The sequence below is a fragment of the Grus americana genome, chromosome 7 (assembly GCF_028858705.1).
Source record: "Grus americana isolate bGruAme1 chromosome 7, bGruAme1.mat, whole genome shotgun sequence".
NCBI classification, from domain to species: Eukaryota; Metazoa; Chordata; class Aves; order Gruiformes; family Gruidae; genus Grus; species Grus americana.
In genome coordinates, this window is record NC_072858.1 from 9,173,033 (window position 1) to 9,191,143 (window position 18,111).

Sequence of the window (18,111 nt, forward strand, 5' to 3'; positions counted from 1 at the left end):
TTATCTCTATATAATCCTGCTCACTGTAGGAAAGAATAGGAAGCCAGTATGCACAGAACTGCTACATGAGAAGAAAGGACTAACAGTGCAAGGATTTTAGTTTTATTTCATGCTCAAAACTTCTAATCAAGATTATAGCACTGTAAATGAAGGTATAGCCTAAAATGTGTTTCCAAAGATTTGTGACTTTTCCCCATTTTGTACACAGAATCTGAAATTGCAAGTAATCAATGCACAAATAAAAGAGCGATATTCTTGCTGCAAGTTCTATTCACAACTCCATTACAGAGATTAGGCTTTCAGGATTTTTTTTGTGCACTACAAGCATGGAAGATTCTAAAGGACTCAGTAACAAGTCTGCACTGTTTCCATTCAATGACCATATTGCTAACCCACTTCCTTTCTGTGAGTGCACCGACTGCCTTTTAACGAACAACTTCATTAAGTATTAAGAAGAGAATTGTATTAAATCTCATGGTGTCTTTGGTCTAATAGGTGTGACAGTTAATAGGAGTAAAAAAGTCATTTCCTGTGAGATGCAAAAAGGAACAGCAGTAAAACAAAAGTAGAGGCAGGAAGTAATGGGAAGAGGACATACCAGCTAAGTAATCTGGAGGTATTTTAATATTTCTTTTAAGAGAAGAATGGCAATTTCAATGCATAGCAAGCTAATCCAATTAAGACTTCTAATAGGCATGGTAAAGGATAAAAAGAAAAAATTCACAAACATCTAGCATAATTATAGTAAGTGAATTAAACATTTAGGATCTTAAATAATTGATCTTTATTAAGAAGCAATTATTTATAGTACTGGGAGTAAAACTACAGCACATGCTTATAGTACATCCATTACTCCACAGTACATGTCCACATAGACATTCTTGTAGCATTGTAACAAAACAGTTTACCTTCCTTTTTCATTGAGAGGCTATACAAATAATACACAACGAAAAACCAGACAGTGAATACTTACTTCAGGAAGCACTAAAAAGATGATGTGATGATGTGACATTAAGAAAGGAGGGAAGAAAATCAAATCTATTTAGACATTAAAGAAATTAATAGGAAAGGAAATGGGGCTATGGAGGAACTTAGTCTTCAGCAGTGCTCACAACTCTTGAGTAATTACTGCCATTATTTTTTCAAATTAATGATCCAAAGAGAAGAATGCCCACCACAAGAAAGTTTAGGTCAGATACTTTCACGGTATCTTCAGACAGAAGATACCAAAGCTGTGAGCCTTTTACGGCATTCAAGTACACACAGCTAGGTCCACATGAAAATTTACGCCAGAAGTTTTTTCATTTATGTTTATTCTTTAAAGATGCTAATATGCATAATAGATAGGATGCATTTAAAAGCAGTTCTTTTTTAAAGATTGACTTCATTCCAAATAACAAAGCCTTACCTTGCCAGCTATCATTGCAAACGCACAGCTTCTCGCCTGTGAGATCACAGTACCCATGATCTGGACTGCCACAGTTGGCTTTACAATATGGAATATCACAGGCTTCTCCTTTCCAATACTTGTCACACTCACAATATACCCGGCTTGGTACAGACACACTGGTTGTACACTTCCCATGTTCTGAGCAGTTATTAGGACAAGAATTAATTCTGAAAAAAATATGTAAAATAAGGGAAATGACAAGCCAAGAGTTGATGACAGTGGTTTTATCTGACAGTATTCCAACAGTATTTGTTAGATAAAGTACCTTTTTTTTTTTTTTTCCCCTGAAAAATTTCTGTTTACCGATAAAACACCAGTTTAATTACAATTCTACATGCAAGTGAGCTGAAAAGGTGTTCATCCAGGCTGGCATACGAAGTCTGTGATGAAATCTGGATCACAAACATCTTGTACTTTAAGAAGTATTGACATTAATCAGAAGGACAGGCCCTGCCTGGAAAGACCACCATCTAATTTTTTCAAGTTACAGTATAAGCACTCTTTAGTCAGTCCCTTCAAATGCTTTTTATCTCTAGGATCATCCACACTGGAAGTGCCTGTGAACAGGAACCCTTTAACTCTCCACCACAGGCACATAGCTGAAGGGTTTCCTGATTGGCCCTGGTCCATACTATAAAACAATGTCTAACATCCAAGGAGAATAAAATTGGAAAAAATGAGCAAAGAAAAATTGAAATTACCTGAAAGTACCAAAAAGCAATGGTTCATGCTTTGAATCCTTAATAACAGAGCCACCTTAACCTTGCCTCCCTAACTCTGCAGTAAGAGATGCAAAAAGAGGAAAGATCACCCTGGAAAAAGTCTGTGACTGCTACGGGATTTAGCATTTCTGTGACACACCCTACTGAACACTGAGATCACAGGCAACTGGACTCCACAAAATTATGCGGGCTGGTTCTAGAAGTGCAGGCAATTCCTTGGAGATGAGGAGGGATGGAGGACATTGAAGTACGTGGATCTAAGAGATTCCATGAACAGAATATGGATGTCAGGAAGCACATGCCCAGTGAAGTCCAAAAAGGATCTGACAATTTTTTTGATTACTCACAGCAAAAGGCTGGGTTGGAACTCAGAATAAACTGTTACTACAAACCCCTGATGGTAACGCAGATCCCTGTAGATGTGAGAGCTGGATGCTGTTCATAGCCTTCCTTGCTCTTACCAAAGGAGGAAAGAACTGAAAAAGTTAGTGAGGAATTGTTCAAGGCTGGCCTTTGGCCAAATGTAGGACAGTCAGGAGACATGTTTTCATTTTTTAAAGACTCACACCTCAGAGGACTCGGAGGACAACAACTTTTGTTGTTGTTACACACTGAAAAAGTGTCTGAACTGCAAACGTCCTGCAGGCTTTTCCTAGTAACACATGCAGCATTAAAACCATTGATGGCATTAACTGCTGTATACAGCAGCTGTGAGGAACCTCTCCCCCTGACTTCGTAGGGAGAGTGTTCTGCAGGAAGGTGAATAGTTACATCTTTCCAGCAACAGAGATACCAGGTTAAAAGTAGACGTAGTCCCACTACAATGGGTTCATTAAGGATTCAAATAGAATGAGAAAAACTGGATTGGCAGAGTTGGAAGTAGGTTGCCTGACTCCAAGGAATACAAAATGTACTTGGAAAGTTCTGGACTAACTATTGTTTGCAACTGGCGTGGCATTTTAGTCACAGACGCTGTGCTTCTGTCTTCCACGAAATAAAGGAACAGAAGTGGTCCATCAAGATGAAGTCAAAAGGTGAAGTCAAAAACTGCTTTGGGTTACTAAACCAAGGAAGAATGAGGGTAACAGAAGCGGAGTACAACAGATCAGTGACAGAAAAAAAATTAATGCAGCCATAAAAAGCAATTATAGGTACTTCTTTTAGCATAAAAAGAGTTACTGTTGGCTCATTAAAAAAAAAATTTAGAAGTATCCATTGCAATAGAAGAAAAAGAACAGTATACATAAAAATGTTGTGAGTTATGTATGTAATGGAATTAAAAACTGGCTCTTTTTTCATTTATTTTAAATCTTCAAAAAAATTAGGTAATGATACGTAGCGTGCACCAGATTACCAAGTCATAAAAGAATGCAGAGCACATACACTCATTTCTTAAGAATGCCACGTCATATTGCCATTTGCTCCCAAGACAAACAAAAAAAGTACAAAAAAGCTTCAGGGATAACTGAAAAATGTATCTAATTAGAGTAGAGAAGTCTGCCAGGTGACTGCATTTTACTGATGTCAACTGACGAAAATTAAAAATACCCAGTCTTCTAGACTGCCATTTCCAATACAACATATTCAGTGAGGTTCCCCAAACTCTGAATTTATTAACTGCTAAAAGGTAGGCAAACTGCTGCAAATTACAGAAACAATTTTTCCATAGACAATTTATCAAAGACCTCTCCCAAGAGAAAAGTCAGAATCACAAATAGGAATTTTAAATTAATAAAGAATATGACAAAAATATTACATGTACTTCCACATTTGAAGTGCAGTGCTGGGCAGCACATCCCAAAAATTGGTATTTCAGAATCTGAGGGAATTGAAAGAAAGGAACAAAAATATCTTCAATCACGGGAAAAATCACATGAAGAAACAGGTCCAACGGGACTAAGCAACCCTCTCTTGAACTAAATCATCCAGTACAAAGAGACACCACATCATGCGTCACAAGCATGTCCCAAATGAGGCAGAAGTTGCAGTCCATAGCTGGTGCATATAAGAAGGAAAAGGCTGTATCTTTAAAGCTGCTGACACGAAAAGCAGACTGGAGGAAAGCAAGCATAGTTATACCAGGCTAGACTTTACCATCAGAGAAACTAAGCCCAGATAAGAACTATGAAGGCAGAATGTAGACTGAGATGGACAATAGGAGGGGAAAGTACCTGAAAAGTAGAGAAGAAACGGAATAAAGCCCTTGTGGCTGGCACAAAAATAAAAGTAGGACTTTGGTGAAGGTGTCAAAAGCCATAAAAGCACATTCAGCAAGAAAAATCAAGCAACAGATGATCCTAGTTCAAGAAAAGGGAATTGACATGACAGCAGATATAATCTCTCTTCTATTCCATATGACAAACTACCCATGTTGGATAAATACTGGAAGGCATACATTCTAGTTCCATATGGCATACGACAAACATACTCTTGGAATGGCCATGTGGCTTCACTCAGAACAATATTCTTTATCTCACTCACTCTCTTTTTTATTTTTGTTTGTTTGTTTCTTTTAAACTAGTACCTTAATGACAACCCATTTCAACCCCAGCTCCCTGGTCTTAGAAACATATGACTAAGCATAACTCTTACACCATTAATAAAATCAACAGATAAACACTTTCCCTGGGTTTGTAATTCTCCTGAAAGAAGTGATAGGCCAATTAACAAAGTAATTACTTATCAAAAAATACTTACGAGTAAAAAATGTTAAATCCAGTTAGGTTATAAGCAGCATCACTAAAAAAGTGTAGCAATGCATAGCCAGATGTAGTAACTACTTCAGGAACAGTTTCATTTCCACGCACTTCAGGGACTATTAGACCACTGGAAAAGAAGGTGAGAATAATGTTTCTAATCAGTCTTTGGGAGAGGGAAAGAAAAAAAGGAAAAAAAAAAAAGAAAAAACCACAAAACAAGGAATTAGCTATTCTGGTTGTTAATTATATAGACAAGATAACTCATAAATCTCATTTTAAAACTTCTTTTTAAAACACAAATAATAAAATGCATATAAAACTTGTCCACACCTCTGAAAGGTAAGGTAGGGTTTTTGCAGGAAAACAAAACAAAAAACCTCCTCCCTCACAGTAATGCAAAATTTCACGTCAGATTATTCTGAGGGTGCATGCACTGTCAGTATAAGACTGAAGTAGGGAAAACAAGCAATATATTAAAATACTGAGAAAAAGGATCACCCCCATAAAAGACTGCTGCATCACAAATATAAATTAAAAGCTATAGGAATCCTAAGGAAAATACTAACAATCCATAAACTGAAAGACATTTGAAGTAAAGAACATGGGAAAGGGAACCTCCTTTCCTTCCATTCCTGCTACAAGTCAGGCTGAATAATAGCTAGACACATTTAAGAAATACAACTTGGGGGGGGGGGGGGGGGATGGGACACCAACCCACCAAAAAAACCCACAAACCAAGAAATTATGTAACAATTCAGAGGAATTAGGAGAGAAGGTGGTGTGATAGCTATAGCTGGGCAGGAAAGAGGGCTGACATGAGCTTTGTTCCCTTAGGAGAAAGCACTATCATTTATGTAATTAGTATTTCTTAAACTTCAGCAGCATAGCCAGTATTTCATAACAGAAAATAAAGTACAATTTCTGCCCCACAGAGAATGTGTGTATATATGCACAAAGAGTTTCTGGTGTGGGTTTTTTGGTGGTTTTTTGTTTGGTTGGTGGTTTGTGGTTTTTTTAGTACAGCTTTGCACGCAATGGATATCCCAAGATAAAACATTTACTGACTTCAGAGGATTAGGATCCTGTGCTTTCTTTCTAATAAACTATTGCCGACTTGCAAAGAATATTCTTTCTGGAATGTCTCCCAAAATTTTAATGGAAGGGTAGGGATAAATCAACTGAAACATTTTGGTAAAGTCCAGGGATGGAGGAAACAAGTGTTAAAATTCACATGCCCTACTTTTTCTCTCTTGGACACATAAGAAACACAGTGCATGGATCTAATTCTTTACCTCAATTGTTTATAGGCATTTGAGAGGCAAATAATTAGTTTTTATTCAGTATCAGTTTTTACACTCATTGTTTACTGTTGATGGGTTTATGTTTCTTTCTAAACCTTGCTACAAAGTAATACTATGATTCTAGACAATAAATGAAAAAAAGATATGAAAAAAAGATTTGGATGTGTAGCAATTCTCATACGCTAATGATATCATAACAAAAAGGAAAGAAATTCCATTTCAGCTGATAGCAAATTTGAGCTCTCCTCCAGGACCTTGAAGAATTTGATAATTTTACCCACTCAGAGTTAGCCATGAGGATGCCCAGTTTAGCAATCTAAGGAAACATGTTACAAAATGAGTGCTTAAGATAGATAGCCTTTGTATCAAATGCCCTGAACAAGCCTCTTCATTCTTCATACAGAAATGCAGAAGGCATTCAGTAGCCATTCTTCATAACTTACACACAGCGCAGCATTGCCTGAGCCACAGACTGCAATCCTCAAGTAGGATCAGATAGTGCAACTACTGGACAGTGCCACATTTAATGCATATTAAAACTCAGGAGCGACTGTTGAAAGCCTACTGGAAAATACATTTGTGACTGCTTGTCTATGAGCATTAACACTCCGTGTGATGTCACCATTAAGTACAAGCCACATAAGCGATTTATGCTATGACCACCTAACCGAAAAAGTAGTTTTGCAGTTTATTCTAATATAACTTTACATACACGCTCCTACGATATTAACAAAAGCAAGCAAGATATTTAGCAAATTAGAGCCTCTAATGTTATTTTTTACCCCACAAACTAAAAATGTCCACACATGACTACTTGGACTAAATGGTTTATAAATACTCTTACCTAAATACAGCTATTAAAGGTGCATATATTGAATCTCCATCATAGACATACATATGGTCCCAACTACATTCTGTGGCAAAGTGATTAAATCTTAATCTTAGTATTGCATTTGGGCTGGGGAAAAAAAAAAAAAAAAAAAAAAAAAGAACATTGATGTAAAACATTTACTGAAGTATTGAGCTCATAAGATAAAGAACAACAAAATTGATCATGTCAGCATAACTTTATTAAAACATCTTGAGTACTAACTAAACATTTCAGAGTTAGATAATTAAATTCAAGGCAAACAAATATTTCCCTTTATCTTTGAAAAATTTAAATACCATCTTCAGTCCAAGTCTAATAATCCCTAAAGTTAACAAAAGACTTAAATTTATGAGGTTTTACCAGTATTCAGAACAATTAATTTAGAGCAATTAAAATATCCCATTTCAATATGCTAGCTTTACTTGACAGTGTCAGGACTACGAGGGTTAGAGTGTCTTTCAAGACAACGATCACCTACACATCCTCATTCCAGTATTATACTAGCTATTGAAAATAAAAATCTTAAAACACAAGTTTAAAACAGCAAGCAATATTAGTGCAAGATTTCTTTTTTTCTCCCCCATTTACCCCATCTGACACCTGGGAGTCAGATTTCACCAGTTTTTGGTAGAGATCCAGACGGGGACTGTAAGATTTCTGAAAGGGGAATTTTCTCATGTAACAAAATTAGTAGACTCCTAATTATATTCCATGCAACATACTGATGATTTTCTTTTATTTCTTTTTTTTTCCTCCTACTGACAGTCTTGAGTGCAGTTTGTCAGTTTGAAAAACATGCTTTTTTTTTTCTGTGAGAACACGTTTGGAGAGAGCGCGGTCTATTCATTTTTTTTGAGAGAGTATTGTATACATATGTGACTTCCTTGTATGCTGACATTTTGCACTATGTTACTGGGTTGCGTTACTCTTCCACATACTGTGCAGCATATTGTTTCCTCCAGCTACCCACTCTACCATCTCCTGCAAAGAGGAGGAACAGAGTGAAGACCAACTTCAAAGCAGAGTTTGTATACAGACCTGAGGCATGTTTCCACTGTAGCATAGTGTAGCGCAGTGCAAATATTCCTGAGCTAGCTTGGGTAAAAAGAGAACCCCTAGCTATGTCAGAAAGATATTCAGCTATAGTCTAGTCACCTAAATATTGAAGCTTCTATTGAAATGATTTTGCAAACTACCCGTAACTTCATTGCCGTTGTGTTTAAATTGCTATCTGCATATAAGCAGACCAAAATTAGATCACTGAACTGCACCAACAGAGCAGACATCTAAGGTAACTGAGATTATGACAATATGCAAATACAGAAGGGGGTAATTTTCTTCTAGAACGTTCGTAGAGCTCAGACATAGCTAAATTCCTCAGCAAAATCCTGATCCGTAGCCTGGGGGGGAAAGGTCCTACTGAAATTTAACAAATTTGTGCCTTTAACAGTTAGCCATACTAGTGTCTATGTCTCATTATTTCTTTGTGCATGTCTGTGTGTTTCTGTGGTGCACAAACTAAAATATTAACAACAGACATGAGACATCAAAACTGTATAAACTGTGGGCACAATATGATTTTAAAATTAAGTACATGAGGAAAACTAGAATGAAAGAGAAAATAGTTTATAGAAGCACTAACTTTTGAGCAATGTGTTACTGAATAATTATCATTAGACTGGAAGCATTCTGTAGTTGAAGCCATTCCTCATCGATCACTGCAGTGTAAGATAATGAGTTAAATAATAGGATTCTGTAACCACATTTGGAACTTATGTAAAGGTATTCAAACAGGCAACAAATTTATCATAGGGTTTTGAGAGCTTGCAGCACTGGCCAAATTCCAATGTCAGCCTAACTTTTGCCAGCAATTTGAATAGCAATGGAATTTGGCCAACTCTGAGCAATCCTGAAAATCTTACTTCAACTTTTTTTTTTTTTTAAAACTTTATAACATTTAAACAAAAAACAACACAACAAAAAAAAAACCCAAACTGTTTATACTGTATCCAGATGCAGTTTCTACTTGAGGAGTTCTTTAGATCTCTAGAATACACAGTACCAAACTGTCCAAAAATTTAAGCTATGAAAATAAATACTTACTATCCTTCAATTAACCATGTACATTTAGTTTTATATTTATAATTTATTGGTCCATCTGTTAAATATCCAGAAGGTTCTGTTAACCTACAAGAGAAAAAACAGTGCTGTAATAAACCAAAGACAACACAACAGAACACACATCATCATGCCAATAAACTCTTTCTGCATGGAAAGAAAAATGGGGGTGGGAGGAAAGAGTTAAGCATCTCTTCATATTTCTTGTCACACTACTTTTGCTCATAAAAACTAGAATTCTGATTATTCCATATAATTGATTTGCTTTCTTCCCCTAGGCAATCACAAGACTTCTAATTTTTCTAGTTCAGTAGCAAGCAAATACTACATATAATTCCAATTAGCCTTCACACGAAGTGGATTCAAGCCAACGTAAAGGGGTTTTTGTTTAAGAGTATTTTGGTTTGTTTTGCTTGTTTCTTTTGCCATTGCCTTACATCTTACTTCTGAAATTTGACCACAGCAGCAGTGGGAGAACTGTTCTAGATCAAGAGAAATTGAGACATAAATTATAAATTTAAATAAGCATATCTGCCAGCCTGTCCCTCTCTTATTCCTGGTCAGTGGTGAGACACGGGAAAGCAGAACAACACTGGACTACATAGAAAATAAATAAAATGCATATGAACAGCTATAAAAGGTCAGACCAAAATGCCAATATAGCCCACTATCCTGTCTCTGACAGTGGCCTACAGTGGATACCCAGACAAGAACTTCAGTCCCTAGAGATACTCCCCACAGCGTTACACCACCTTCAACGACTCGCAGCTCAGGGACAGTCTCAGCCAGAGGTTGTGCCTTTGTATTGGTTTTGGGTTAGCATTTCTCCTAAGAGGAGTTTGCCCATGTAGAGTCACGTAAATTTGCAGCACCTAGAATGTCCTGCAGGAATGATTTGCACACATATACGAAGACACAACTCAACTGTTTTTGCCTTGAGCCTTCCTCTTGGCAATTTCATCTGACATCCTCAGGTTTGGTATTGGATGAAGTGAATAACAGTACCCTGTTCACATGCTTTATCCCACTCCAAATGTAATGATCTATGTTGTTCCCCTCCCTTCTCTTCACTGTCCCTTTTCCAACCTGAGAAATCCTTGCCTATTTAGTTGTTTCTCATACGGAATAACTACATTTGATCATCCCCACAGCTGGTATTTAGTATATCATTTTTATTCTCCTACATCCTTTCTTAGATGCAAAACAGAGATCAGCATATTGTATTCAAGATGCAAGGGAACCATGAATCAGTACAGTAGCATAATAATTACTTCCACTTTGTTCTCTATTCCCATCCTAACATTTTATTTCCACTTTTGACAACTACTATGCTGACACTTTAAACACAAATAGCTGCTATAACTTTTATTCTGAGTGATAATAGATAGTTCAAGATTTGTTACATATAGAAATTAATTTAATGTAGAAATAGAAACTTTTTCTTCCATTCATATATATTACTTGACATTAATCTATACAGAGTGATAAAATAGCAGATGAAATTCAATAATCTATTACCATAAAAGCTTTCTGAAAGAGCTTACTATCTTCAGCACACTACAACTTCACTATTTACCTCATTTTTTACATCCTTTATGATTATATTCTATAGTTCAGGCCTTAACACACATCTCTAGTGGCCTTATTCCACCGGGAAAACTGACCATTCTACTCTAAAACACTACAACAATGGTAAGGAATATAAATATATACTCAGCAACACTCATTTCTTTCACTATAGTATGGAAAGATAATCGTTAAGAATAAATATCATTGAATAAAGAAGCAGTCAGGGTTTTCTGGTTTGTTTCAGTTTTTCTTAATAAATCAATAGGCTAGACCTAAGTCCAGAGGCAATGCAGAACAAGCTGACCAAGTAAAAGCTAAATTTTCTCACTAGGAGTCTAGCTGAACAGGAATTCAGTATCTGCTATCCTACTCACTCTGAAGCTGTATACACCAATTTTAAAAATATTCGTTACCACATCTTCTGCAAATTATTTACATTTCAACTCATCAAACACTAATTGCATACTTATTAACAGAGATCTGTAATTCCAAACATAAAACTATAAACATGCAAAAAGGAAATAAAAACAAGGGAGCAAGAAAGAATTTATGAGACAAGGTCCATGCAAACTCTTAGGTTTTTAAACAAGTTCCTTCACCTGTCCTGCAAGAACTAGCTTCAGTTTGTTAGGCACATGTAAGATGCTCCTCAAATCACTAGTGTTTGAATGAAAATCTTTACCCACACTTTCCTTTTGATGAAAGCTCTCTAATATGGGGAGTTGTCCAAATAATTGTACTTGAAAACATTTTCAGGGCATAAAAGTAATATCAATAGTGTATTTTATGTTTTTGAACAAAAAGAAGAAAAGCAGATAAACAGTTGGTAACACGAGCAACAGACTGGGAGGAAAAAAAAACCCATAAAAACAACAATCATATACTTCAGTCAGCTGACAGCTGAGAGAAGATTTCCCTACTAAAGCCCAACACATTGAGCTGGGCCAGATGCTGCAGAACACCCCCTCCTGCAAAGCAACAGCTCCTGCAGCTCATAAGCAACGCAGTGAATGGGGAGGCCTGGCTGGTAACTTCTGCTCCTCTTTTGGCGCACACTGGAGAAGCCGCAGCGATGACCACAGGGAAAGGCTAACCGTGCTCCTGCCAGGTGCTCTAGCATGAACCAGTGTCTGGCCACAGAATACTTTTGCTTGAAGAAAGCAAGAGACACATGCAGTTTAAGTTTACAATATTTCTTTTTGTTGAGAAATATCAACTTTACCTAAAGGTATATATTCATGTTTATATACACAAGAAATAGGTTTCTCAGGGTTATTTCTGGCTTGTTCAGTTACATTGTTTGGACAATGCTGAACATATCAACCTATAATTTAGCAGACTAACTTGCACATTGCTGATTTTGAAATGAAGCTAATATTGATGCTTGGCCCCTAGCAGAACCTTAGTAAAGCTGATTACAGGAGCATATCCCACATTTGATTGTGTGCTAGATTTAAGTCATTAATTTGGGGGGGGGGGGGGGGGGGGGAAGGAAGTGATGCATAAAATTCCAATCTAAATAATTTTAGTGCTGTCATATGGTTTATATTCAGATGTAAAGTCTTATATAGCAAGCCACAGAACATTTATTTTGCTGCAAGAAGTGTGAAATACCACAGGCATTCATTTGCAGTCATGACCATTGCCGCCTTAGTAGCTGTATAATGCAATGGAGGTGACTTACAAGAGTTGTTTTTATTAGATCAGCCCTTTGGCACTAGTAAAGTGCAAACAATTTCCCTTCTCACCTAGGCCGATAATTTTTTGATAAATAGTTTCTTTTGGAAGAGTAGATAGCCTTTGAAACAGCTATTGCACTTTGCTGAAAAAAGTAAAGAATAAATAAGAGCATGACATTGCTTTGCAATAATGGTTGTGGAAAATGGTAAGATAAAGGGGCTGTTCTATTTAAAATAAATACATAGCAAGACAGAGTGGCATTAAGTTTCTTGAGTCATACCAAGAACTTTTCTGTATCGTTTTTCTTTCCAAACATTATCAAATCCCAAGTGCCATAAATAACACATAGATAAGCAGTACCACTTTCACATAACCTCTTACCAAATCAAGGGCAATATTCTCTATCATGTAACACCAGGTATTCATGGACATAGTTTTGCTCTATGACTAACAGTGATCCTTGTCAAATAATCAAAATCCAGATGAGCCAACAGGAATACATGCTCTTTAGTCACAGGAGTGGAATTCCCAGAACGATGCCTACGTGCTGCACCCCACTCTCTGTCCATCGCTGAGAAAGCTTCGGGATTGAGGGGATCACCAGAACAATTTGTGTGGCCTGCTTAAGCACCACAGGTTTATCACACCTAGACCTCAGCTTTCTAAACAGAATGCACAGGGGAGCAGCTGATGTTATATATTGTCATTTTAAGTTGCAAGCCAGCTTTCATAAACACCACAATATTTTTTTTAGTTGGCAGGGTTAAACACAAAATCTATAGAGAATTAGAGGTGCATGCCAACAGAACATTTCCTTTCTCTGTACACTGTAAAACAAATCTACGGAATTATAGAAAGAAGTCAGGATGCTGCGCAGCATTTAAAGACATTCAGAAGCATCAGTGAGAGATAGTCATGCACCAAGCCTAACGGTCAATAGCAGCCTACATGAAAGATATGTGGCACTATAGGTTGTTTCATCTAGCAGACATATACCAGAAATGCAAAGGCTAAAAGGCTGAAGTCACCCCAGGGCAACTAAAACATGAAACAAAGGGAAATCTATATTCCCCTGGAGTATTACCACTGTTACAAAATAACGGCAAATACAATTGAGTTAGAGTTCACAGTGTTAACATTTATATTTACCACTGCAGAGACTTTAAATCAAGACTGATACATTTCAACAAAAGAGAAAAGATAAGTATGTTCTAGTTCAGTCAGAAATTATTGGTCTAAAATGAAGCGTAGTCAGATGAACTCTATGGCCTGCAATACATAACACATCAGAGCAGGTTATTAAAATGGCCCTTCCTGGCTATAGTATTTATAGACCTGTGGAAAATGCAGTCATGTCATCTCCTGTATCTTCCTGTAAATGAATAGTATCATCAAACTTTTCTGAAAGGGGCCCTAACTGAAATCAGAGAAGTCATTGGGTATTTTCTGTCATCAGCAGAACACAAAGACCCAACAAAACTGCTGGTAAATGGACAGGTAGAGGTCTGCTTTATAATACAGGTATATTAGGAGAAACAAAGCATAAGGTACATTCATAAAATTACAAATATTCACTGTTAAATAAAAGCAGGGGTTATGCAGAGGTTCATTTATCTCTATATTACTTAGTGTCATATTTCTATTCAGAATTTTATGAAAAGCTGGATTACTTTGCAATTCCTACTTCAGATATATCTGAATATAAGATACAGAGCATCTTTTGCTACATGGATTCATCTTAATATCAGTATTTATGTGTCAGTCAAGGACTATTCTCTCCATTGTTGCAAAACTTTCCTCCATCTCCTTTTCATCTTTTATTTTTTTAATAAAACAAATTTTCATAAAAATCAGTAACTGTGCTTCAAAGTTATAAGATCAAATCCTTCATAAATACAAGTAGAGGCAATCTTTCTAGCTCGAGATCTCGTACCTAACCTTTACAGTATGAGATCAGCTGAATACATTAAGAAGAAGAAGGAAAAAACTTTTGGACCGCCTTACAGGACAAACCAGAATCAGTGAGCACTATGATATCAGAAAGAAACACAGAAGAGATCAAGAGATCTCACCCCTTATAGGAAGCAACAACTACTTTGGAGTCGTCTCGATGGACGCACCACAAGGAATATACATGTAACTTTGTAAGGCCTAAACTGAACCCTTTCAGGTCTCAAGTAGAAGCTAAGACATACAAACCACTGCTGTGCAGGGGAGACAGCCCATTCACTGCAGGAGTCACTCCCATTTGTTAAGTCATTTATTTTAAGTAATATTGACTAAGAAGTTTTTTTAGAACTTTTTCAAAGGAAGATCTGATAAACAACATGTTCTGGGGAAAAAAAAAAAAAAAAAAAAAGCCAGAGTCTTATTTTCCAGTCATTAAGCACTGATCAGCACCTGACAAAAATTCTAAAACTTTGCATTTGATTTTCCTGTGTTTTTACATTTATTGTAGAACCTTGCTGTTGGTTAACTTTTTTCACAACATCTATTAAAACAGAATATACTGAACATACTGTATTGTAATTTTTCTTCAATGACTAATCAAGAGGAATAAACATTTAATACATTAAGAAAATATTTGTGTACACCAATCACACTCCTATAATTGTTACATACTGCTTTGCATTACTAGAAGAATGTATATTTAGAAACAGTAAGGACATTCACAACTTTCCACATGCCAACTAATCAAAGGCACACTCTTAAACAGGCTCCACTTTATCCATTGATAAAGTAACAGTTTCTTTTGTAGAATGTCCCTACTGCTTAATTTAAGTATTCACTTTCTCTCTCTAACTTAAACAAAACCAGGTTCCAAAACAATCCAAGAATCCCAGAAAAGTAAAACGAAGACTACAACAACATTTTTTCCCTATAAGAATATATTCTGTATTTCAAGAAGCTTAACACTTATGTGTGACACAAATCTATTCTTTCTTGAGTGTTTAGGTTTTGGGAAAATTCTTTGTTTGTTTAATAAAGTTACCAAGGTTATAATCTTTGATTGGTGCAAAACATTAAAGTTTAACTTCAACAGGTGTTTTGTTTCCTCTACTGTTTCTGAAAAAGGCAGTTATTCTATACTACATTTTTGTAATAGTCCCCAAAACCACTGAAAGAATACTGCATAGAAGTAGATGTGCCTCTCAAAGTACAAACTTACATGGTATCTTACTTAAGCAATGCATTTTCACTTACATAAGTTTCAAAAAATCTGTTCCCTCCCTTAGGCTGCGTAATATTATATAAAGTCACAGAACACAGACCATTCATTTGGAACAGGATAGCTCAACATGTAACTGTGAGACATTAAAAAGGTAATCTATAAAGTGACTAGAAACAAGCAAATATGGGCACAGTCTTTTGAAGACTTGTTAGAACAACCAGATGCAGAAAAAAGTAATATAGTAACATTAAAGGTAATACCAATATTTATTCTATTAGAAATTAAAATTACTGTGGAAATACTGTATAAGACTACCTAAGGATTTTCTTCTATGTCCTCAGTGTTACGTGTTACTTGACTTTTTTTCCTGGCTAAAAACCTGAAATTGCCATTCAGTTACAACACACCCCAACGCCTACCCAAGGCAGGATCAACCATACCAAAATCTTTCTTTGCAGTTATTTGTCTAATCTGTTCTTAACAATTCCAATGACAGAAGTCTACAATCTTCTTAGGCAATCTGTTTTAGTACTCACCCATCCTTATTGTTAGAAAGTTTTTCTAAATGTCTAATTTTTTTCTTACTTCAACTTAAACATATTACTTCTTGTCGTACTCAGAGCGGACCTGGAAAACAGGTGATTCCTTTCTTCTTTCTGCTTACCTTTTACAAACATCTACCTTCAGGCTTTTCTTTGCTGAATTAAATGATTTAATCTAGCATTCATCATTCATCATTTTCTAGACTTCCCTCCTCCAGAACTTCTCCAATTCATCTGCATCTCAAAATGGTACCTACTACTCCAGCTGTACTCAGACCAGCATAGCTACCAGAGAAGAATTACTTAATGTACTTGATATAGCCAGTTCTCCTGAATAACAGCCTTTATGCATGTGGATTTGTATACAGCCTGGAATTCCCTGTAACTGCTAACTTCCTCCAGAGGAGGAACTAAATGGTATTACTCCAGTTCATCTTACTGGGGTTAATTATGCCTACTGAAGTGTAGAAATTTGAATCCAATTCTGTCAGTACAGCATTTTTCAGGCAGTATTGTGTGGGATCAATGCAGCTTGCATGATCTGGAACTTGCTGCACGGAAAGCTTAATTTATAATCACTTTCTCAGTAGGAAAATCTATTTTTGTTTCTGTGATATAAGCATTCACTTAAAAGATGAGATGGTAAGTCCTGGCCATGCTGCATAGTGAGAAATCCTACTTGAAAATCAATGGACTCTACAAGAAAAGATGAAATTCCATTTGTCTATATTTATCATAAAGTTCTTTTAAAAAAAACTCCTACATTGTCCATAACAGCCATTTTTCTATTACTCAACTGTGTCAACAGTTTTTGAATTATTATTCATATGCATTATTCATTCACCTTATGAGGCACTAACATAAAGTAAAACTCAAGAGCACATATGTGGAAGGTCCCCATCATGACAGTTGCATTAATTTTGTACACTATAATGCAAATCATTCAACCAATTACAACATTTTTTGTGTTGGTTAAAACTAGGCAGTTGCCAGACATCAGCATTGCAAATGAGAGGCACAAACACACAAGGTTTTCCTCTTCCTCACAGTTCCAATGTTAAGTCTGAAGAAAAATATTGACATGCATATAGAAAAGGGCTTTCTATACTTTTTCTACATGCAGAAAAATTTTCCTGTTAGTTTCCTGCAACAGCAAATGTCAAAATGCTCTATTTTAAGTTTCTTTGACAAAATAACAGAATTTTGGATGAACAGAGGCCAAGACAAGGTGAAGAACAGGCACGGTAGTCCCTCTTACTGCACAAATGATTAGACTTTTCATTTAACAGCTTGATATATAAATGGAACAAATAACAGCACTGAAAGTGTAGCTTCACAGCATGGGCCTTGAAAAAGTCAGTATGGCTTCTATCTTCAGATTGCTCTTCAGAGTACATACATATATTCTTTAAAGTATGCGATTATAAGCCATAACTATCTAAAAAAACAATCCAAATGCCGATTGCCTTGAATCTAAGCACAGAAACACACTATTTTCTTTACTGGTATCAAGTATTTGTTTATTTTTATAACTACAGAAATTAACTCAAATTTTGAAATAACAGAATTACTCCAAAAAGAGAAACAATTTTTTGAGAGGGCTCAAATCTAAAAAAAAAAAAAATTAAGAAAGACAGCAAAACCCAAGAAAATCCAGTCTACCAAGACACTAATACAATATGAGAGAGAATAGCAGAGTGCAGACAGCATGATAAACACTTTAGGAAGCTGACTGAAAAGAGAGGCAGCAAGGAAAAAATAGATCAGCACTCAGAAATCTCTCATTAAATGCATTATTGCCCTTCAGTGGATCCTTAGTCTTTTTGAATAGTGATATTCACATATTGTAATGAGAACCAAACACCACACACAGATTCTTAACAAATTACCCAGGCAATCTACAGGAAAACTGCTCCCAACCTACAGCTCTTGTTGTGCTCCTATTCCTCCTCTAATAAATACAGTAGATATCCATTAGGATTTTTTT

General features: G+C 36.1%; 1 protein-coding gene across 3 annotated transcripts in view; it reads right to left on the bottom strand.

The window, feature by feature from the left end:
- ATRNL1 (attractin like 1) overlaps positions 1-18,111 on the bottom strand; it is a 520,884-nt gene that overhangs the window by 468,078 nt on the left and 34,695 nt on the right. For all 3 annotated transcript variants that reach the window (XM_054832653.1, XM_054832656.1, XM_054832655.1), the window contains 4 exons: positions 9,147-9,230; positions 7,017-7,130; positions 4,870-4,998; positions 1,409-1,617 (listed from right to left, as the gene is read on the bottom strand). In XM_054832653.1, coding sequence (XP_054688628.1) covers positions 1,409-1,617; positions 4,870-4,998; positions 7,017-7,130; positions 9,147-9,230 — 536 coding nt within the window. The remainder of the gene's footprint in view (positions 1-1,408; positions 1,618-4,869; positions 4,999-7,016; positions 7,131-9,146; positions 9,231-18,111) is intronic.